The sequence below is a fragment of the Cynocephalus volans genome, chromosome 17 (assembly GCF_027409185.1).
Source record: "Cynocephalus volans isolate mCynVol1 chromosome 17, mCynVol1.pri, whole genome shotgun sequence".
NCBI classification, from domain to species: Eukaryota; Metazoa; Chordata; class Mammalia; order Dermoptera; family Cynocephalidae; genus Cynocephalus; species Cynocephalus volans.
In genome coordinates, this window is record NC_084476.1 from 13229555 (window position 1) to 13254496 (window position 24942).

Consider the following 24942-nt stretch of genomic DNA (forward strand, 5'->3'; position numbering starts at 1 on the left):
TATATCTTTTATTTCTAGAAGTTTCTCAGTGATATCAACATGTCAATCAGACATTAAAAATAAAGCGAATATCTTTCCCTGCTGAAAATAGCCTTGTAGTTAATTAAGTGGGTTTATAATTATTCTATTATGTTTACTGTGTTCATTCATAATTATGGAAATAATTGGTAAAACTTTACTTATTGTGACTAGTGCAGTTTTAATGAATACTAATTGAATTAAGGGAGAAAAGAATAGTTAAATTAACATGTTAGCAAATTATGGTCCCCACTCTCATCAAAATCCCATCTTTGGCTTTAAAACATTATGTGATTTCTTAGATTAAAAACCATGAACCTTAGTAATTATAATGTGTAGTATGGGAAAATGTGGAATAAAGATATAGTAACCGTTCAGAGAGAAGATTTCCATAAATAGCCTTTTAATGTGTCAGATATAATAGGTATTATGTATACTGCTTTAAAACATATTATTTATAATATAATTACTTCTTGTACTAAAACATGTAGAATTAATAATTTGTTCTCACAATTGCACTTTTTATAGCCTGTTTGCTCTGACAGTGGAGATTAGAGTTGAGTGTGCTAGAAGTTGCTTCTCTAGTGTGCTCACCTATATTTTGATGAAATACAGTGAGTGTCTTAGAGTTTTTTAAAGAGAGGTCTGAGGACACTTAACCCACCCTTGTATATGTAGATCACTGTTTAAAGTTGGAGGTAACTTTTCTTTCCACTGGCACTGAAACAGAGGTTATAATGAAACCAACAATCTTTATGCATTTATACAAACCATAAAAATTTTATGGAAATCTTTATATAGAAACTAACAGTGTTTCTTATATAAGCTCTATAAGCAAAGTAGAAACATGGTACATTGGGAAAAATAAAAAGGTGCCCTTTCTTTTATGGTTTTATATGGCTTATGTGATTTCAAAATTTCACTATAGGCAGTTAAACAAATTATAAAAACATACATCAGCTATATACTAAAAAGGAACAAAAATATGTTGCATAACTTAGGCTAATTGTGATGGAAATTGGCATTTCTTAGTTGCATGTAATTGCTTAAATATGGAGTTTTCATCTGTTCATGCTTCAGGTATGCTCTAAAGAAAACATTTCTTAAGCTCACAGTTATTCATAACATAACCTATGTAAATCAAGTGGAAGATTCTGACTAGAAAGGCAATAGACATAAAATTTAAGCAAGACTTGCTATTTGTATATTGATGATTGCCTCTTTCCTTTGGTGAGCTCCTGTGTATGAAAACTTTCATGTTGTATTCTTCCAAAATTTGGTAAGCCAGAGACTAAACATTTCTATTGCAAAATTTATTCATGCCCTGATTCATTGACAGAAAACTATTTAATAAGAAAAAATAGATGTAATCCACAGTTGAAAGGTAGCCTCATTTTCCCAACATTGTATAAATAGATATAATCCACTATGAAAGGAAGCCTCATTGTCCCAACATTGTATAATATGACACACATGTATAACGTTTAGACAAAGTGTAAACAAATGATAAAATCTGACACTCCCCATCATTATTAGGCAGAGAAACATAAGCAGCAGTGTACCTGATCTGTATAAAATGTGACATTGATTCCACAAAGGTTCTGCCAGTCTTTCTATATAGGGACATGTTTAAGCCATAGATCTTCATATTGGAATTGAAATTTTGGGTTTGTGGTCTTTGGGCCTTGCATTCACCAAGTTCACAAGAATGGAATCAGATTTGGATGTATCCTATTTCTCTTGTAAACTTTTGAGCTTTCTTGTTTTTTCCATGCTTCTCCAAAGTAGGTGCTGTCATGCTTCCAGCCTACTAATATAGTACATTCAAATTAGATCCACTTTAAGTGGTGAGGGCATATTTGATCTTGGAAACTTTTTTGACACTATGTACCATGGAACAGGATTTGTGAATTCATTTGAATCTCATCCAAAGGATTTACTTATATGAGGGTACTTCAGAAAGTGCATGGAAAGATGTGTATTATCTTTTAATTTTATTTTTCTGTGAACTTTTTAAAATACCCTCGTATAAGGATCAAAATGGATCATGTATTAAAATGGCTCCACAACCTGCTCTTAAAAAGATTAACTTAGTTATAAGTGACTGTATTTTCTGATCCCCCGCCCGCCCCATGTCTGTTTTTGGTGGCAGAAACAGTCTGGGAAACTAGGTTCCATTCTGTGCATTAATTGAATGAGAAATTGATACATGCACTACTATCTGCAGACTATGAGCCAGACACCGTACCAGGTCATGAAGATGAGAAAAGTTGTAGATTCCTTCTCTCCCCTGCAGGAACTTAATGTCTAGTAGGCTATCAGGGTACTGCATGTCCAGGGTGTTTTGGATGGTTTGTGGAATAATGGCATGGTTAAAACACCTGAAATTGGGAGTGTTTCTGAAAACCAGGACCTTTGGCTGGTGGTGTCGTCATGTCCACATTCCTGAAATTTCTTTGTGATGTGAAGCCATGGAAATTAGTAAAGTTAACTCGTGGTACAGAGAAACCAAAGTGGAAAGTCTCAGAGCTGCCCTTAAAGAAGATCAACTATTAGGTTTGTTTTAGATGCATGCTTTTCTAAGATTTACTGTTGATTCATGAGTTTTTCAACCCCTTGCTCAAAAAGTTTGTTTTCCATATTTCTTAGTAACTTAGCAGTCTGGAATTGTAGGTGGAAATGTAATTTTATCATCTGCAGATACAAATCTCAATTTCTTCAGACCCTAAAACCTGGGAGGTGATTTAGCATAATAGCAGCAAGTCCCCTGCTGAAGCACCTTTCTTGAAGTGAAGTGGTATGTCAGTATCCATGATTGCTACAGTGTAGCTATTTTCATGGACTGCATTACAGATTTCTAAAAGATTCATTGATAGATTGCAGATGTATATTCCAAATTAAACATCTGCTTTAAAAGTGTCCCGTAGTTGATGATTGGCTGGTTTAAATGTTTTTTGAGTATAGGATCATGGATGGGGAAAAATAATTTTAAAAAACAATATATCACATGTTGCCTTTTATTTTTTCCTGTGTTTCAAGTCAAATTTATCACCTTGGACAAATGTCAGGTTGCTGCTTTTTAAAGTGCTTGCTGAAGAAAAACCACCTTGTATGCAGGAGGTGCTATTCTGTAATATCTGTATCTTGAGGTTCCCCCTCCCCATTTCCAGAAAAGGGTGAATTTAAAAATGGGATGGTGTTGAACTAGCTTCTTAATGAAAATATATTTCAAACACTTAAACATTTAGCCAAACTCAATTGAAAAATTGAGACATTTTCTGACTTAAGTCTCTTCTTTCAAGCTGAAGATTTCTTCCCAATTTGGTCACTCCCCAGCTGTTACAGTTATATAGAAGGAACTCATTAAAAAGACAAATTCTTTTTGAGCCATTTTTTTCTGAAAGCATGCCAAGCTATACAGCTATGTCGTACTACTACTTATTTGAATTTGACTCCAGGAAATGGTAATTATGCAATCCTTACTTACACATTCTCACTAGAAGTGTTCTCCTGGTTTTATTCTAGCTCCAAAAAATCCCCACTAAATTTTAGGTGTCTTTGAGTACTTTTGGATGGTCTTGTTTCTGGAGAGTTACCCAGTGATTATAACTAAGTGGACTGTGTCTGCCATCGAGAGCTGTGATCTCTGTCTTATCTTTAGCCTAATACTCATCTAATCAGTTCCTGTTGTTCCTTGATGCTCTTACAGGTCTATAGTTATCAAGTCCCATTTATTATCTTTTCTAAACTGCTCTCTAGTCTGTCCTATTCTTCCGTTTCCCTTTGCCTTCACACTATAAGCTTCTGTCCTGTGGACTCTTCCTAGTGGCTCCAACTCAATGACCCTGCCGTCACCACCCTCCATAAGATGGCCAGAGATAACTTTCTGAAACCTAAATCAAATCACACCATTTCTCTTTAGTCAAAACTCTTGATGGTTCCCTGGTGCCTTCAAAATCTACTCCAAATTTCTTAACTTTCTTACTTTAAGGCCTGTTAGAATCTGACTTGTGACCCAACCTCTAGCCTTGTCTCCTGCCACTTCCCTTTACAGCCCAGACATAGGATGTGTCGCCATTTCCCAGCATGCTTTGCTCTTCCCTTCCTGTATATTTTTGCCCACACTGTATTTATGGTTGGAATGTTTTCCTCCTTTTTGTCCCTGCACCCCCACCCCAGTACACATCTGTTCATTATTAAATGTATCACCTTCTCTGTGAAACTTGCCCTGACTGAATTCTCTATCCTCTGCTCTTGGAGAGAACTTGGAACATTCATTCCTTACATTGTATTGTATGAGTCTGTCTCTTTGTCAGTCTGTGAATTCTTCCAGTACAGGAATTGCTGTAGCCAGTGTTAGAGGGCCCTCTTAGCAGCTAGGGTAAATTAGGGGCTCAGTGAATAATATGAAGTATGTGATAACATAGACATAATTGCTAAGGAGTTAAGATTCCAGAAAGGAGAGTGCAGAGGCATGATAGTAGTGGTGATTAAAAGTATGGACTTTGGAGCCAGACTGCTGGGGTTTGATTCTGGCTCTGCCATTTACTAGGATTTACCACTTTGAGATTTTGTTTCCTCACCTGTGAACTAGAGATAGTCATAGTAAAGACCTCATAGGATTGTTTTGAGGGTTAAATGATTTGAAATGTGTGAAGTACTTAAATTAACACCTGACATCTAACAATAACAAATAATTATATAGTTTTTACTATTATTAGGGGTAGATTTAAGTTAACAGGGTAGTACTGTTTTGGTTCCTTTGTTTTGTTAGGTGTTAGGGTTGTGTATGATAACCTTTGTCTCTAAAATTTCAGATTTATCCCAGGAAGAATTCTGGAAAACCTTCCCTTTCTAAACCCACACTGTTCCAGAACAAAAATTTAGCGAAATCACTAATATGAGAGTACTTTGTCTAGTAAAGAAAAAGAGATACAATCAAACAGCTCCTGAACATTTATGTTCTGAAATATACTGAAAATGTAAAAACTCTTTAATGGTGGTAAAGAGATTTCAAATAATTATTTTTTATTTATTTTATTCCAGTTGTGAAATCTATATGTTGAGAATCCCATGTTCAAAACCTCAGAAATTTAGTAATGGGTACCGCTGTTCTTGTAAATGAGCCCTTTTTGTTGCATGTGGTCCTTTGTGTTACTGTGGTAGCTTCGGTTTTTTAAATACTAATATGCAGTAGAGTAAAGATTACTCTGGCTATCATAATTTCAAACTAACTTTGGTCATTTTCATATTTCACATGTTATACAACATGAATCCTGGATGGCGGGTGGGTGTGTATGTGTGTGTGTGTATGTGTGTGTGCGCACATGTAGCAGATGAGGGAGATGGTGGGTAGAAATGAAAAAGTATTTATAAAATGATTGAGATTGTCTTTTAAAGACAGTTGAGCTTATCAAAGATCATTTACTTACATATCAACCTTGTAAAATATGTCATATGTTGTTTCACGTTGCTTTTATACCTGGAATATTCTTATCTAGCCTGTTTGTCTAGTAGATACTGAATCATTTTTCAAAAATTACCTCAAATGTCTCCTCCTCTAGGAGTCTTTCATATCTACCAGGTAGACCTGGTAGAAATATTGTCAAGGTAAAAGGAAATTACTATCAGAAAACCCACAGTACTTGTTTATGTGTTCTCTTCCTCCCCTACTCAGGAAGTCAGAGGTTCTTGCCTGCTTTGTGTGCAAGTCTCTAGGACCCAGTACTGCACATGCATATTAGGAGGCCAGATATTTGATGTATAATAATAAACGACAGAACAGTGTTCACATTATGGATTTGAACTTGGTAGGACAAACCAAAACATACATTTATTAAATTCCAACTTACCTAGCAGAGCCTTAACCAGAGGCATTTAAGATTCTCATATTTGAATGTATTTTGAACATGATGCCTCTTTATGTAACATCCAGTTTTAGAAGTATAGGGCCGACCCCGTGGCTCACTCGGGAGAGTGCGGCGCTGGGAGCGCAGCGGCACTCCCGCTGCGGGTTCGGATCCTATGTAGGGATGGCTGGTGCACTCACTGGCTGAGTGCGGTGCGGACGACACCAAGCCAAGGGTTGCAATCCCCTTACCGGTCACAGAAAAGGAAAAAATAAATAAAAAATAAAAAAAAGAAGTATAACCTGTAAATTATTTTTCTCAGAGCACTGTTCCAACCTGCCAGATACTTATCATTTCTGGAGACCTAAATTCCTGGCAAATTGAGAAATATTTGGGGATTTTAAAAATGTATCTGTTATAATAAACAGATTTAATGGCGGCTTGAAATGCTTTTATTATTCACATCTCAATTATTTCTTTCATTCTCTCCCCCACCCTTAAAAAACTTATGAGGCAAATATCCTCATGTATGAAATTTGACTTTGGATATGTCACTTTGGGCAAAGGCTTTGTTTTTCAGTCTCATTTTCTTCATCTGTAGAATAAGGAAGTAATACTAACTTTGTAGAATTGGCAAGAGAAGTAGCCATAATTCATAATGCCTGAATTTGTCTAGTTCAATAAATGTTTTCTGGCGTAATACGAGGAAAATGAAGCAAAGAGAAAGTTTGATAATTCCATGTAATTGATGATTTCTGATATTTTGTTATGTCCTAGAATGTAGATAAATCGTTGCTGCAGATAAAGAGCCTGAAGTCAAGTGATAAAAACGATCTCTTCTAATGCCACTCCCCAGTTTCCCACCACAAGGCAAATAAACAACTATTTATTCTTTCATTACCTGCCAGACAGGCTATAGTTTTCCCTCTAAGACTCTGGTGACCACCATCCAATCCAGGATACCTTTGAGAGCAAAAGGGTGATTACACAGAAACCATGGGCATAGAACTGGGATGTTGTGGGCAAACTGGCATGTAAGGTTATCCTACTCTAAGACCTTTTAACAGAACAACAGAAATCTTTCACTCCAGTGCTGCAATTGGAAAGCAAAACAGGAGAAAGTCTTTAGCTTCATTGGGCATGGAGGGCTACTACTGCAAAGTTTTAGTGGTATGAGTGTAACTGTGGAGACAGAATGCTAATCAAATAGGGATAGAGACAGAGAGTCTTTCTCTTGAATAGAGAGTTAGGCAAGTTTCTTCATCAGTCTACCTGAAACTAATTTTACTCAGCTTTCAAGTTTTTGTTCATCTCTAAGAAGGTGATAATATCTACATAAGACTACTGGTAGGATCATGTGCATCATTATGCACAAGATGTGGTACATAGTAGCTGCTTTGCCAGTTACTTTCCACTTGTCATTTAATCCCCTTCAGAGAATAGATGACCATTGGTATATGAGAAACTAAAGGCTGAACAGGTTAGTTTCATAATCAGAAGAAATTTATATGTGTCAATTAGATATTTATTATGTGCATAATTCATGTGTTATTAGGCATGAATGTAATTAGGCATAAGTGGTAAACTTTTGATGGAAATGAGTATTTTTACATTTATAGAAACTTTAATAGTCTTCCCTATTCTCATTTTCTATGTCAAGAACCAATATTAATCTTTAAGTTTGGTTCTCTGATAAATTCAAGTCTGTGTCTTGGTCCTTGTAGTTTCACTGCGTCCTATGAGGATTAAACAGAAGACATGTGGACTGCTAGCACAGCGCGTGGCAGTAATAAATGCTCAGTTAATGCTGTTTTTTTCACCTCTAAATCTCTAGACTATCCTCCAATCATTTTTTTAGCACCATCATTTGCTGGATGTTTCCTCTGTGCCAGATACTTTGTTAGACACAGGCATTGAGTGTAATCCCCACCTTTCCTGATTTAGTCTAGTGGGGAAGACAGACCTGTAAATATATTTCATTAATTCCAAAAGGTACATTTTTTCATATTTTAACATCTTGGAAATTGGGGTGCATCTTACAGTTGATAGTATATTATTTCATTTGTAGCATTTTTTTCCCTTGGTGGTATCTTTTATTTATATAAAATATAGTTTTATGGTCAATGGCTTCTTAGAGTTGATGACATACAGCAAATTATTGCAATAAAAAGCCACACATGCTTTCTCTATATACAGGAAAGTGGACTTTGGGAGCTCAGAAGAAATACCAGATACAAAGGAGCAGATTCTGAAGAGAGATTTAAGATGGTCCTGTTCAAATTTGTTACAGTTCCCTTTTGCTCTCTTTGACCAAACCACTCTCCCTACTGCCAGGGTTATTATTAAGGTTCCTGTGTAAGGCTCCTCTTCCTCCCCAGAGGCCTGTTGGGTACCCAGTTGGATGTCTTTTCCCTCATGTGGAAATGCAGGGCCTTGAGATTATCGTCAGTTTAATGGTAGGAATGATATCAACAGGATTGGAGTGGGAACTCAGGAGAAGTAAAGTGGTCACTATTGCCTCTGAGTCCACCTGGTAGAGTCTGGAAGACTTGGGGGTAGGTGGAAGAGTTAGAAAGTCATGTGCAAGTGGGACCTAAGAGGATCCAAACCCCTCAGTGACTTCCAGTGCATTAGAATAAGGTCCAGATTCCTAAGCATGCCCTGTAGGGTCCCACATGATTTGGCCCCTGCCAACTTCCTCTGACACTCTCTCCCTCACCTCTCTGCTCCAGCATGCCAGGCTGCTTCTAAGTTCCTTGAATGTGCCAAGGGTTCCTGTTCAGCGACCGTTTGCTCATGCTGTTACTTTTGACTCCCTTCTCCTAAACCCTCTTCCAGACTTTGCCTGGTGAATACCTATTCATTCCTCACGTCTCAGCGCACAATGTTACTTCCTGAGAGGCCTTCCTTGACCTTTCTGTCTAAATTCAGGACTCTGTCATTTTGTTGAGAACACTCTGTTTTTTTCTTCCACAGCTCCTGTGGCAGTTTGAATTAGGTATTCATGTATTCATTTCTATAGCATCTGTCTTTCCAATTAGATTGTAGGCTCCATGTGAACAGGGACCACATCACTGCTTTATCCCTGGCCTCTAGCACATTGTCTGGTACTAAATATATTATCAGTGTTCTTTTCTAAGATGACTTTGAAATACACTTGATTTCAGGGGCTCCCTTGTCCCCTATCTTGTTTACTAATACTTGGAAAGGTTTTAAGGAATCAGAAACTTTTCTTCACAGTTATCTTGAAATTCAACAACCATGCAGATGTTTGCCTCTAAGTCACACGAATAGATCATCTTTCCCTCAGCAAGAGTTAGTGGTGGTCTGAGAGCCTTTCTTGTTCTGATGGAGTGAAAGATTAGCAAGCAACAGTGTACCGGGAACCTAGATAACGAGTATGGATTTTAGACATATGTTGACCTCGAAGTACCTATGGGACATGAGGCAGAAGTGTCCAATAGGCAGTTGGAATAGGAACCTGGAGCTGGGAAGGTAGTTCAGAAGTGAAGCTTTGAATTTTAATGTACTTGGTGATGACAACTGAAACAAAAGTATAGGTAGACTATTAATAGAGGAGGATGCAGAGAGAGGAGGAAGATAACATCCTGGGAAACTCTTTTAAGGGAAAGGAGTTGAAAAGGAAGCCAGAAATCAAGTAGTGGCAGAGGCAGGAGGAGACCGTCTGTGTTCTTCATCTAAAGGAACAGCGTTGGACAAGTAACATGTTTTCAAGTGACTGGTGATAGAGTACTAGAATAGGCTTTCTGCTCTTTTAATACTGCTTTAAAATATTATAAACAAAATAAATGTCAAATTGAAGAGCTCTCAATAATTCAGAGAATATGAATTCATTTATCTGTCAAGAATACCCTTGGACCTTACCTGTAGAAGTGAACTATTCTATTATTATTAATACTATTATTTTTATTATCGTATTATTATTATTAATACTGGTATTACTAAGGAATTACTTCTATGAAGAGCCCATGCCACAAAACAGTTGTGAATTGTGGATGGTTTAAATATTTAAATATGTTTTATATTTAATTCTTTGTGGGTTTTTGTTTTTTTTTTAATTTTAAAAAATTTTCCAAGAAAAGAGAGAGCATGTTTGTGTGTAATAGACATTTGACCATTTAGCAACAATTGTGTGAACTGTTGGCTCACCAGAGAACTGACAGGATTGGCATTGTCATTGTCATTTTACCTTTTAGGAAATTCTAAATTTGAGTTTGGGGGCATTGGTGAGTTTGTTTGGTTTACAGGGCTCCTCGACACTACAGATCAGTGTTAACCAAATCCTTTCTGGGGCTGGTTTTTGTATGACCTGTGAGTTAAGATGATTTTTTACCCTTTTTAAAGGTTGTAAAAAAAAAACAACATACACACACACACAAAAGAAGAATATGTGACACAGATCATAAGTGGCCTGCAAAGCCTAAAATATTTACTGCCTGGCCCTTTAGCGAATTTTGCCGACTTCTTTTTTAGGTTGTTAGTTAGTTGTACATGAAATGAACTCCAAATTTAATAGGAAAAGCTCAAATTGATGACTGCAAATTTCAGAATGTCTTGAATGTCTTAGGTCCTTTCTTTTAAAGATTTACCTGTTGAATCATTAGAACACATTTTCAGTGGTGGTATGTACATTTGATTGAAAACAGCCTTGTATGACTTGACAGTATGGTCAGAGCATGAAAGGACTTCTGTACTGTGTGGTACCTCAGGATAGTTCTGGAAAATGTTTAAATCTGTTCTGGTACCATTTCCCAGGCAGTCTCAGGTAAACATTAGCATCTGTATGTTGGAGCGGGATATGCAAAGCAAAATAAAACCTGTATGTGAGATTGAATTATTTTCTTTGCTTGTATTTTGCTGGCTCTCTGAAGAGGCTTTTTTCCCCTTCTAGTTGCAAAAGATTAAAATCCTTGAGTGGATATTAGAAAACTTCATTACATAATTTTCTTTACTTCAATAGTGTTTTGTATCACCTGCCTTCTGTCATTGTAATGAGATGTCATAAATTTGTTCTGAGTATAAATTTCTTCAGTCTGCAGTCCTCTTTCTTTCTATCAGAATCTGCAAGTTGTAGGAAATAAAAGTTTTTTTGAAACAGTTCTGTAATTGGAGGTGACTGTTTAGTGAGATACCCTGTCTAATCAATTGCTAAATAATTCTCCCTCAAAAGTGGATTTGATATTTACATTTTGATTTTCATATTCTGCTCACAGTGTTTATTGATGGTGTCTAACATCCCCTGCCACTGAATAAATAAAACCTACTATTTCCTTTTCAACGTTTTAAGCTATTATTCTCATATAAGAGCTAATAAGCAGAAGGTTAGGTATATTACCAAACTATGATTCTGTCTATCAGAAGAAGCTAGGAAACTTGATTAATATGCCTTGTTAACTAATGATTTCAGTTCCATACTTGTAGTGCTAGAATAATTTGTATAAACCAAGTAGTACAGATTCCTTATTTTAGCACTAAGACTTACAAAGGCTTCTTTTAGCAGCCTTTAATTTTGTACTTATGTATGTGACATAGCCTGTGGCTGTGATAGCTACTGTGAATCTGCAGTTGTTTTGGGATGAAAGGAGGAGGCAGCTGGAAACTCGGTAGCTACATCTAGCTGTCTACCTAGAGAAGGCCTTGATTTCAAGTTTATCTAAACAAGCTCGACTAATCCCAACTATCTGGGGGGATCCACTGTCAAAACAAGCAGCGTGGCCCTGAGGCAAACACAGCTATACAGAAATGAAGGCTGGGGCTTCCAATACTCCGATGACTGCATACTGGAGGCTTTTTCCCCCCCTGAAAGAGGGTAAGAGAGGTAGAATTTGCATAATGCCTTTTCATTGGAAACTTTTGGAAAGCTGACAGACCTTCAGCTTATAGATCTGTAGCCACAATACAGAGTCTATAGGAGAATCCTTGAATGACCTAACCATATTGAAAGAAAATATAAAAGCGTCCAAGTATAGCCAAGTGAGAGAGGAAAAGAGGCTGATGCATTGTCTAACATCTGCTGTACTTCTCGTTAGTTTTGTTCTTTGCTATTCTATGTGGACTTTGGAGAAGCCTAAGACAGCCTAACATGAATCCTATAATCTTCCTTCTGAATATTTATGTAGTGTGCCAGCTTCTAAGCTGTCCTTTGCGTTTTTCTACTTCCCCCTCATTTTCATGCTCTCAAATGAGGCCAACATTTCAAAAGCTAAATAAATGTTTGTGAATGTTTATAAAAGATTTGCATAAATTTGTCCTTGTCTGACAAAGATCACTTTTTTCTTATGCCAGTTCTGAAAAAAATTTTTTTAAGGTTTTGGTGCTTGTCTTGACAACAAAGTCCTGCATCCCAGAACAATGATTGCTGATTAAGTGGGTATGCAATTGTGACTGAATAGGCTTTCAAGATACTGGGTAAAAAGACCTATCATCTGAAGGCTGCATTATAGAATTTAGAAAATGTTATCAGAAGTACACATTTAAATCTACTTTTTGGTACCATATCATTAGGTAAGACAAAGAGTTCTTACAAGTTAAAAGAAAAATATACCACCCACGGTTTTAAAACATTCTCCTGTATGCATTTTAATAATTAGAATGTTTCAATAACTCAGAATATATCACTTTTCTTTTCTATGCTTGAACATATTTGAAAATAGTTTTTAGGCCTTTAGGTACATCTAAAGGATTTGGGGAACCATAAGTCTCCCAGTTTTACTTAATATTAATATGGTTACTAGGGTGGTGATCAGAGAGAATTTACCAGGCAGTCCTTTAAAACATGTGAATGCTCAATCTTACGTTGAGAAAGTATAAACTACATGAAATATGTGTTAGGGCTTAATTATGGAACGCACACACACACAGCGCCCAGACACTTATGCCACCGATGTGTTTGCTGGATTCATTTATCTTTTAAAATTAGAATGGATTTTGTGGTGTGGCAAGTGAAGTTGTAGGTAGAGGTGCTAATTTAGTTCAGAGATATTTGAAGATTGGCAGGAGAGAGAGGTAACAGCCAGTTCTGTTAGTCCTTTGGTTGTATTGGTTTAGAGGTTTAAGTTGTCATTAAGGCACAAACTAGAGCCACTTCTCTGACACAGTTTTTATCACATCTGCTAGGCTTGTGTCCCAAGAGGAGACGTGGAGAGCACGGAATTCAGCATGGGCCCATTATCGACTGCTTTTTCGTGTGTTGTAAAAGGAGTGAGACCTCAGGGAGGCTTGGAGCCTCCTCCCGTGTAATGTCCAAGTCAGATTTGAAGGACTGGTGGCAGGAAAGCTTTGGCCTTGGGGTGTGAATTCTAAGAAATAGAGGCACAATTAAGTTTAAAAAATTCAAGGACTTTGAGCTTGATAATGAAAGATTTTTTTTTTCTAGACTAATGTGAGCAGAAAAGTTGCCCATCTGTGCACATTTTTGTGTTCATTTAAAATATTTAGAAGCTGACAGCTTTTAATATGCTTACAAAATAGTCTTTCTATCAGTGCTCTTTTTTTTTTCTTTTCTTTTTTTAATAGCGTCTTCCTGAGGGCAAGTTGCTTCTTCAGTGAAATCATGTTTGCAATTTTACTGTTGAGACCCTATTCCTTTGGTATGTGCTAACTTGTGTTTCCCTCCTTCCCCCCTTCCTTTTAGAAATATTGATAACATAAATGTTCAGATAAAAGAAATTAAAATATTTAAGGAAACATAAATTAAAATTTTAAGGAAATGAGCAAGACAAAATATTTTAGAGTAATAACATTAAGTCCAAGGAATTACATTACTGATCCCACTGAATGCTAATTGTAAGAGATCATCATCTGTTCCCTTTGGAAGTATTTAAAACAAGTGTTAAGAATTTTATTGATGTTTAACATTGACCTTATAAATATAGCTCCCTCACTTTCAACACCTTTGCTGGAAGGTTTAAAGTTAATAAAAGGAAATCTTGGAATAGAGGATGTTATATAATATTGTGATATGGAACAACTTTGTTTTAGGTAAATTTTTGGAGAAAGGGAAGGATGCAAAAGGATAATTTTATTAAATTGAAAAGTTTTTTATAAGATCCAGTATTTTTACTTTGGACTTCAAAGGTTATAAAGATTTATACTTGAAAGTAGTTCTAGAGGTGGTACTTCTGTTGTAAGCTTTCCTCTTCTGTACTTAATGTCCTTAGTAATTCAGATGTAAAGCTTATATATTTCATATTTATGGAGTGTGATGAATTTCTTTATTTTATTGTAACTTAATTTTATCTTTGAATTACAACACTGATTCTGAATATTAGGTATTATACAAATTAGCATAATTATAACATATGCATAACTCAAAATTCACCAATATTTATAAAAAGTAAACGGGATAAATATTGAAATGTACCAAAGAAAGGAAGCAGACTCAGTAGCATTTGAGCAGTGTTGTTAGAAATTTGACCCGGCTTTTATGTTCGGGTGTTGAAAGGCTTTTCTGTAAAATTCCTTTTTCAAAGCTTCTTTTTCTCATTGAAAAAAAATATAAATTTGGTTGTAACTGTATTATGGATTTTGGGTTTAATTTGACACTTAAAGTGAAGGAGAAAAATTTTGTTTCCTGTTTTCACGTTTAGGAAACTTCTGATCAACATTCTTGAACTTGGTGCTAATTAAGCTTCCAAGAACAACTGCTTTACCCTTCTTAATCATAAGCATTTAAAACCTTTGTCAGCTTTCACTTGGAGTCCCTGGTTTTAACTTGAAATGGCTTGAAGCAGAAATTTTGTTAGCTTTTTGTATGTTTGGATTTTGTTCTGTTTTTAACTTTCAACTTGAATTTTAGATCATCAGTCACAGGCTTTTCTTTCAAGTCAGTGGCACGGCTCTCAGTTGCAAGACTTAGAGGGTCAGTATTTCCCTCATGCTATTAAAATTTTTTTTAAACATAGTATTTTAGGAATTTGAGCTCCACTGATCTTTTCATCATACACCTGCATTTTGAAATGAACAAATAAATTAGGTGTAAGCAATCCAGGAAATGTTCTCTCACCGTCTCTACTCTTATCCCTCCTTCACTCTCTTTTTTGGGCAAAGGTAAATTATCAACTGCTATATCAGCTTTCAGCAAGCCACAAAGAGGCTAATTGTGGCTTTACATATTTTAAAATACATTAATTTGTTCAAGCTATCTCTTTTATTTAAATGTTTTCCTGTACACATTTTTTTTTCCTTTGAATTATTGAGAATGTGTCTCATCTCCCAACGCTCTGTAACTCCAGTGGACACTATAATCAGCCTGTGCTTTTATCTTTCAAATGGCATTTATTTGTAGGGTATATATATGTCTGTGTCTGACTGTAAATTGTTTTCATCTGCCAAATAAAACTAGTTGTTGTTTATAGGTTTCAGTGAAGCAATGAAAACAAAGTATTTGATACCTCACTCCCCAAATTCAGGGTGAGTTGTTCTAGCCTTCTCATTATTTATAATCCCAGTTAATTTCATCGAATTTAGTCTTTGAAGTTTTGCTTCTAGATAAGGTTTTATAATGGATATGATTATAAATTTAAAACTTTACGTTCAGAGAACGGTTCAATGTCAGCAGAACATAATCTACTTTCTCCACATGGGTATAAATTCCCTTGATGGACTTTCTGACCAAATGAGAATTTGAATTGGGTGAAATGAATCCAAAGTAGACTGAGCTGAATCTTGGGTTCATTTCTGAATTTTATTTGCAATTGTATCCAGTGTTAGGTGTGTTATTTTCATATTTTGGTTCATACTCTGAGGCTTGGTATCTCCTTGTGGGCAGAGCTTTGTAGATATTGCTTTTCTACTACACTGAGCGATCTGCCGTTTAACATATGCATAACTGAAAGGTTTGTGCAACTGCCTCTCCACCACCCTTCCTCCCTGTGCCCTCTGCTCTTGTTTCTTCCCTCATGAAGTATCATATATTTTGTTAGGAAGAAAAGCACTGTTGGAAATTGCCTATTTCATAAATTGGTGACACAAAGGGGTTGAATGCTGTATTCTTGTCTCATTTATTTTGAAAACTTTGCTCCTGAACTCACCTTAATCAATGAGCTCAGTGTTGTCTCCAATAAGTTATGTGTTGGATATATTGATTGGGAGGGATTTTAGAAAACCCGTCTGGGGTTTATAATGTCAGCAGTGTTTTGATTATGAAAAGAGTTGGAACCTGGGGACATGGAACCAGGTGGCGAGTGTTCTAAAGCCAGTGGTGACATGGTGGACTGGTTCCCTCCTGGGATCTAGTTCATGCCCTGCACTTTAACTGTGGTGACTGGCTACTATAGATTCACTTTTTTGCTCATTAAAATGTTAAGAAATCAAATCGTACATAAAAAGATTTGTGAAAACATAAACTTGGGAATTGATCTGGAGAGCTGGCATGCAATCTTCCCCACCCCCTGCCTTAGCAATGAGGTCATTTACATTTCATCAGCTATGCAGCATCTCCAAGATCCGATTTATGTGGCAGTAGTTGAACTTGCACTGAGGTAGGTTGTCTGAAAGAGCTTGTGTAGGCAAGAGAAATGGGGGAGAGAACAAGAAAATTACCATCTACAAAGAAAGTTCCCTAGCCAAAGGCATAGGTTCTAGAGAGAAAAAGGGGGTTGGTAACTGGTTAGTGACTGTTTTCTCAGTAAAGTTAATATTGAAAGACAGTGGGAAACTCTGCCATAAATATAATACTCAAAATATACTTAAATCAGGGTTTTAAAGCTGCCTCTCGGAGAGCCGTACTTTTCATATTTGAATAATTGTGGGGCTTTTTTTTTTTTGATAAAAGAGAAATAGTTGAATGTTTATATATAGGGAAAACATTGTAGTAAGAAAATTAATTTCAGCATTTTAAAAAATTTACAAGGAACGTTGTTTTTCCTTCCTTTTTCCTGTTCTCTCCTTCCAAACTAAGAAGTAGATATTTCAGTTCTGATTGAGATAGTATATGAATATGTCTAACACAGAGTAGATGCTCATTTTTGTTTCTTCTCTGACAGTACACCACCATCTTGTTTGACTTAAATTGGAATATCAAGCTCTTGTAGTATTACAAACATGAAGAAGCATATTGTAATGTACAAACATGTGCCTACATTTGCCTATATCCCCCCCGCCTCGCTGCCGCCCCATTGCTTAATTAGACTTATCGCTACTTTCTTGGATAAAAAGAAAAGCTTGTGGGAGGTGGGTTACACTCAGCCTACCTTGGATATTTTGATATTTGTTCTAATATTATCTGACAGACAAGTGCAAAGTTGGTTATTACTCTTGACACGAGAAAGTGGTAAGTAGTTTCTGTATTGTAGTGAGTAATAAGTTGGGCATATTAGATTCACTTGACTCTGCTGTAGAGCACAGTGCTATCTTGTAGCCATGGGGGGTCCTTTCTTTCAAAAATCTTTGAGGCCTTTTGCCAGTGCAACTCCAGCATAGAGTGAAGTGCTTTCTGCACCTGTAACTTTTGAGGGGTAAAGGATAACTGTCTTAGTAGCTGATACCGGCAATGAGTGAGCAGTTGGTACTGAATTTTAAAGGGTATTTGGTACATATACTGAAGTTGAGAGATGCTGGGTGGTATTCGAAACTTGAAGTGGAAGGAAACTTGTAAGGAATTTTTTTTTCATGTTACATCATAAGGGTTTTATGTATATGGATTATAATATATTTTATAATTAAAACTGCAGACAATAAAGTGGATATTTTATGATATATTTTCCAATATTTGCCTGATAGTAACTTTATGCACTGAGAAATTGTTCTCGTTTCACTATTAGCTTCTGCAACTTACTTAAACATGATTAGTTTAAAACCAATAAATATGGACTCCTGAATGCCACACTATAAAATTAACTAATAGAAAAATAATGCCTCTTAGAATATGCTGAGATATTCTTATTCACTCTTTTTCATTTTTTAGTTTCCTGTTCATTAACTATTTTGTGACATGTGTTAACAGTGCTGTGATATACATGGTACCAGTCCAAGATGATATTAAAAAATAGGTTATGCTCAATTGAATTATGTAGGCAGAACATGCTCTGGCAGAGCAAGTCAATGTGCTTTCTGCTTCATTGAGTGGGTTATTAGATTGATGTGGTTTATTTCTTGAATGATAGAACTGGTTTTTAAAATAAATGAACCGAGAAGCATCAATTCAGTTAGCATTGATAATTCATTATTATTGGTTAGAAAAGTGCTACATTTGTAAACTTATCTTTAATTTATCACTTGGATTAGGATTTGCAATGGGCAGGTTTGTTTTAATTTGAACCAGCTTCTCAGTGACTGAAAGAATGTGTTCTTCATTTTGTCTTGAATTTGGGATTTTAAATAGTTAAAAAGAAAATCAGATGCATGAAAGGAATACTTTTTTAAAATTTATAACATTGGGCTATGAACTTATGATAAGCACAAACTCTGGGCTGTTCAAGCCTCCAGTTAAATCAAGTCAATCTAAAGAAAATTCTATGAAGGAGGTAATAATTACTTGTGTATGTGTTTAGTTATGTGTATATATACTGTATATGTGAAATGTGTCTACTGGGGAAAATCGCAGTGTACTGTATATTGTGACTCATGTACCAGTGTTCTTTTCTTAATGTAAGAAGATTGTCTTTCATGAATAAGTCTTTGAGATGTCACTCTATTTCTCGTACCATACTCCTGAATAATGTGCTTGGTTTTATGTTTCTGTATATTTGTAAAAACATTTCAACTGGCTGTTTGCTTTAGATTTTCAAAAATTACGAGCAGGTAAGTATGTCCAATTATGATAGTGATATTTAACTAAAAATAGTGCATACTTAAAATTGTTACAGTTTGTTTCCAAAATAAATTTATGCCAGAAATGGCAGCTTCTTTATAAAGTAAGTAAATGAATTTTTAATTCTAAAAAGCGTAGGTGACAGTGTTCAGGGACAATTATCTTCAAGTTGGCTTTCTGTTCTACTGCAATTTGGCCTATTGATGTTGGGAAGTGTTGTCTAATCCCGGCCCCCTCTGTTCCTAGGTAACAGGCAAAAACGGTGCCAGCGACAGCGGCCCTGCCAGGCCAAACCCATGTGGCTCGGTGTTATTCACTCTGATCCATATGGTCAGGCTGGAGATGGTCCCTGGAGGGGTGTTAACACTCAGCAACCCAACCGCCTCCCTCCCTTCAGAGCTTTCCTGCATGGCTCCTGCTGCTTGCCCATGTGTGATTCTTGATTAATTTTTCATTTTTAATGAAGTTTGATCATGTTTATTATTTCTCATGATTGACTGCCTGGTACTCCTCCTATGTAATTGATAAAGCCCATATTTCTTCATCTGTCTCCTGTTTCTTTAGGGTAAAGTTGCTAGATTGTGTGCTATGGTTAATGTTAGATTTATTGGTCCCATTAGAGGTATAAATTATCTCTCTTTCTCTCCACAGGAAGTTCTACAGACTTTGACCAAGTTTTGTTTCCCCTTCTATGTGGACAGGTAGTGTCAGATTTTTAAACTTTACTAGAAAAAAAGTGTCAGTAAACCTGCTATAGAAAATAAAAACCATACCATTCTTAACATTCTGTCTGTTTAACCGTGATTTAAAACACCTTAGTTCCAAGGAGAGTTGCAATATTCTCCTTTCCTGGGGATTTTATTGACACTATCAAAAAGTTTAAAGCTTAGGGCTTTGCATTGGTTAGTTTGTGAGATGTATTTTGTGTGGCATTAAATTTTTGATTTTGGTTATCAGACTTAAACCATGATTAAGAATGGTTGGTGTTTAATCCAGTGCTATTTAATTTTTATTTAAATATGAATATATTTGGCTTAAACAGGTAATATTACATGCCTCCATGGCCTTGTGAGTATTTTATAGACTTTTTTTCTAGACTTCAATTTATAATTTAAATCAGCATAGGCCTATCTAGTTTCAAGGTATTCAGCTATTTAAAAGGCATGTTGCTAAATAATGTTTTACATTTTGTTTAGGCAGCCAGGAATGGTATCTTTGGGGAAATCAGCATTTTCTATGGATTTCTAAACTGAAAAATACAAAATCACCTAAACATTTCCTTAGTACTTATATTATGATAAACTGTTTCTTGGAAAGATACAAATATAAGAACGTCAAGATAATTAAAATAATCTGAAGGGTTTTTTAAAAAACAAACAAAACAAACAAAAACAAGCCAGTGGTTAATGGTAACAATTTTAGAAGAGATTTTACTTTATAAAACTGTAATTTACTAACTGTATTAATTAAATAACAAAACAATCACCTTTATTTTCAAGAAATGTCTACTTTTTTATTTCACTTGAAGTTTTTTTTTTTTTTTTTTTGCGGTCATTTATTTGTTCACTTGATTGTTGTCTTTTCAGTTTTCTCTTAATGGAAAATCAAACTATGAGACTATACATTATGTTATATCTTAAAAATTCCACTTTTAGTGACAAAGAGGTTGTAGAAAATGCCATGGTAATAAATGCCATAATATGTTCCAAGAAAGCTGTAAAATGTACTCATCTTCAGGAAGGTTCTATCTCATATTTTAGTGTACCCAAACAAGGCAGGGCCTGAAAGATTTTAGTGATCTAGAGCACATGCGGGTAGTATGCTTCTTGGATCTTTTTGACACTTTTTAGTACCAGTGTCCTGGTTTATTTGACATTAACCTAAAAATGGTGTGAGATGAGACTTGGTAGCCAAAGGAGTTTAGAAAGAGTACTAAAAAGCAACTCTGGAATGTTGCCAACCACTTACAGTCACTGCGCTCTCTGGTTCTAACATGTTATTTTTTAAGCCAATCAACCATTGTTGTATTTCCAGACTCAGACCTTTTTAAATCTGGGTACCAGGATGTTTTAGTAGCAGGTTGATGCTCAAAACAGAATAGCCTTAATTTTAAAAGGGTCAGTCTTTGTGATGAGAGTCCTCTTGTCTCTTCCTCATCCTGTTTCTTCTAAAAATATCAAGGAAGTAGGGTTTTGTTTAGAGATGTTTAATGCAAACTTCACATTTATATGTATGAATTAGTGATGCATGAAATCTCCTCCAGTGACTTATAAAATGTATTACAAATTATGGCAAGGGCATATTTATACAAAATAACAAAGCTGAAATGTTTTAAAAATGTAGGTAGGTGTTTAACAAAGAAAAATAAAAGAATACATTTTTACATGGCTTCTTGTTAGAGTGGTGATCTGTTTTGGATAGGTGTTCCTTAAGTGACTTTGTAAACTAATATTAGAAGAAATGCACAATGTGATTAAATTTCTGCACCCCTCCCCCCACTTTTCTCTTTCTTTCATTTAGGCTACACACGCACACCTGTACTTATACTTACCTACCTGTCTAGACGATTACATTCTGAAATGGAAGAATGGCAGAGTCCTCAAGTGATAATTCTAAAATGCTTTTTGTTTGTCACAGATAATGTTTGATACCTTTATTTATTTTTTAAACTTAATTTTTAATTTTTTTTTTCTTGGCTGGCTGGTATGGAGATCTGAACCCTTGACCTTGGTGTTTCAACACCAGACTCTAACCAACTGAGCTAACCAGCCAGCCCCTGTTGTTTTTAGAAAAATATTTTTCTTCCAAAATGCTTCTCTCCCCTAATCATATTCCTTGTATTTTTTTTTAATGATTTGCAGATGGAAATGTCCTTTTATGGATATATTTTAATCCTCACCATGCTCAATAGCTCTTTCTTATATTTTATTATATTACATGCCCTATGGGTGTTGATAACTTTTATTGATACCAAAAAAACCCTACTTTATTTTGGGTACCATATTTTTTCTCTTCTGTTTGCTCACTTCTAAGATAATGATAGTGAAGTTCATTTACAATAAATACAAAGATTTTAATATCATGATTTTTTTTATTACTTTTCAGTTAGCACTGTTAAATAGATATGCCCAGATACTGAGACCCCCCCCACCCAGAGCTCCCCAGGTGTGTTTATGATATTGTTTGACTTAGGAACTATATCAGCATGGGAGATGAGTAATGCCCTAGGTGATTGCGCTCAAAAAAGAAAGCTGCCTAATCTTTTCAGTATCTGTGCTTTTCTACCCCAAGGAACAGTAATACAACTTTCTGACATTTCTAGTCTGTATCGAGTGGGATTTTCACAGTCATCATCGAATCACCCCTTAACATTGACATCTTGCTGTCTCTTGTGTTGTTTTAAGATTTTTCTTTCTGAAACTAGGACTTATGAAAAATAATAATGCTGGTAGCTCTGCAAAAGAAAGTGCTTTCTCATATGTTATTTCATTTTATCCTCCTATCATAAGAGATAAGAAGAAGTGCCATTATCTTCACTTGAAAAAAACTTAAGCTGTAGAGAAATTGTTACTTGCCCAAGGTCTTCTTAGGCTATCAGCACAACCTAGATTTCCATCTCCCAAATGAATACATTTTCCAGTAGACCACCTTGTGGGGAGGACCAGTCACCAAATATATAGAGAGGGAGGAAAGGAAGGAAATTATCATTTGAGTTCCTAATTGATTCTAGTTAAAGTGCTGGGCACTGTCCCATTGCTACCTCATTTGTTCTCTGCAGCAGCTCTGAGAGATAGCTGGTGGTGGGATCTTTTTCACAAAAGAGCAAAGGAAGGTTCAGGATGTGTGGCATTATGTTGGGTGATGTGGAAGACATGGAAATGATCTCAGACTTGGAGCCCTGCTCTCTATGTGTTTCCCAATCTAGTCTAGGAAGTATTTTAAAGGCATATCAAAGAACCTCTATCCAAAAGGATAGTGAGGTTAGAGAAGACTGAAATGGTCAGAGAAAACTTCTTATGGTGGGTGAGACTTGTGTTGAGTCTGCCAAGACAGCAAGAAGTGGGTAAGTGGAAGAGAAAGCCTAATGCCACGTATGCACTGAAGAGCAAAGCAGAGGAGAACCCTGAATGAGCCTAGAGACGCTCAGCCAGAGCAGAGGGAGCCTGCTGAGGAGAGGCTGACGTGTACCATGAGAGCTGGGCTCTGGCCACAGAAGGCCTTGAAATTGTGTGGGAAGAATCGACAGGATTTTAAACCTGAAATTCATCTGGTTCAAACATCCCATTTTACAGAAAGGAAACCAAGATGTGCAGAGGTGACATGACTTGCTTATGGTCACAACTATGCAATTACAGAGCTGGGAAAGGCACAGATATTCTTATTCCCAGTCTGGAGTTATTTCTACCCTACACTGTACTTGAAACTCTTGGTGGAGGGCAGTATGAAGTGTCAGTGCTGAGTTCCCTGTATCACTTTCAGAAACTTTTCATTATCACTGATGAAAGCAGTCTCTTAAAAAAAAGGCTTGTACCATTCCATAATGTGGTGCTTGCACTTAATAGCTGACAACCAGCTTCAGTTAGTCAAAGCATTCAAGAGATGCTTTGGATAATGGAAAAGCTATTCCTTTCCATGGTTTTGCTTATCCTCTTTCAGAACCCAGAAAGTCAGCTATCACTCAGTTGCCTTGTAAATTATACTGTCCACACACATGACAGGAGCATGAAGTGAAGTGACAATCTTTTCAGGAGCAGAAGCATCATTTAAAAGTTCAGGATGTAACTGCTAATACAAATGTAGTTAAAATGTTACTTATCATTTTATTATGTTAAATGTTATGTGCCAGGCATTGTGCTGCATTCTTTTCTGCACTGACAGGTTATACATTTGCAAGACTACCATTATCATCATGCCACATATGAGGAAACAGTAGCTCTCAGATGGGTTCAGTAACTTGCCCAAGGTCCCACTACTACTAAGTGGTAGAACTGCTTTTGGGTAGAACCCATTTGTCTGACCTCCAAATCCACCATACTTTTTCTGTGATACCAGACTGCCTCCATTAGATCTATCGAAGCATAAATAACCAAAACTTTTTTTATTTATTTCAAAAGCAATATATATTTATTGTAGAAAAGTAGAAAATTGAGGTAACTGAAGAAAATGAAACTCATGCAGACAAGCTCACCCTGCTCTACTTTTCAAACCTGAAGCAATTTGGTCCACTTTAGTCCCTTGGTTTAGCTTAAACTATGGGTTTAGCTGTGCCCCATGATTATTTTCTACAGTATCAGATAACCATGAAGTAATTGGGCCTTAGTGGACAGAGTACTGGGGGTAGCAACAAGGAGAATAGAGTTTTTAGTTTTGATTCCACCACTTACTTGCTCTATGCTGTGAGGCAAGTGACTTCTCTGACTGTCTTTGTTTCCTCATGGATAAAAACAAGGGAGTTAGATTAGGTCTCTGTCATTCCTTCTGGTTTTGATACTTGTTAATTCGACAGTTATGTTTCATGTTTACTTTGTCAGGCTCATGTAACCAAGGGAGTAGACAGATCTCTGTTCTTAGAATTGTTCAGTTAGTTTCTTGAGCAGGTAGGCATTGCCTTATATCTGGCAGTGTGTGACCTCCTGTTGTTCCCCAGACATTTTGGGTCAGTGTCATTCTCGCCACTTGGATCTTTGAGTGGAGGAGGTGAGAAACTTGAGGCTAAGGCAGATGAAAGGTGTGTTTATGGAAGGAAGCTTTGAGGCTCATGGAACTGAAGATTGGGAGATGTGGTGGTTTAATAAAGCTTAATTCCTGCCTAACATCCCATATGCACAGAAGGAAAGGAGAAGCAGCTCTTAGGGGTGGCTTACAGTTGATGGCTCAACAGATACTTGTTAGTAAGCTATGATGAATAGAGTGACACAATGTTGCAGTTCCATCTCTTGAATTTTATAATTGCATGGGAATTATTTTCCTTGTGTACCTACTGTATGCTAGTTACTTTGTATGTATTATTTCTAATCCTCAAAACTATGCAAAGTGGTTATTATTTTGCTGATATTACAGATTAGATCAGAGAGGTATAATAACGTGCCTGTGCTCACATAGCTAGTGAGTAGCATATCTGGGATTCTACTCTAAAGTCTGGACCTTAATGTTTTATCTGCTCTCTCCTGCAACATAAATTTCTGCCTTTCCCAACAGCTTAAAAAGGAATTCTGGTATTTCTCCATCCTAAAAATAATACCCACCTTTGACGCTTCATTCCTGTTTGATTACTGTCTGATTCTCTCCTTGGAAGAGTTATCT

General features: G+C 36.2%; 1 protein-coding gene across 10 annotated transcripts in view; it reads left to right on the top strand.

Annotated features, from left to right (window-relative positions):
• The window catches only part of DENND1A (DENN domain containing 1A), a 484353-nt gene that overhangs the window by 120843 nt on the left and 338568 nt on the right, over positions 1–24942 (top strand). For 8 of the 10 annotated variants that reach the window (XM_063081861.1, XM_063081865.1, XM_063081863.1 and 5 more), the window contains one exon: positions 19291–19340. The exons of the other annotated variants lie outside the window; for them this stretch is intronic. In XM_063081861.1, the coding sequence (XP_062937931.1) occupies positions 19291–19340 (50 nt within the window). The remainder of the gene's footprint in view (positions 1–19290; positions 19341–24942) is intronic. 10 annotated transcript variants of the gene reach the window in all.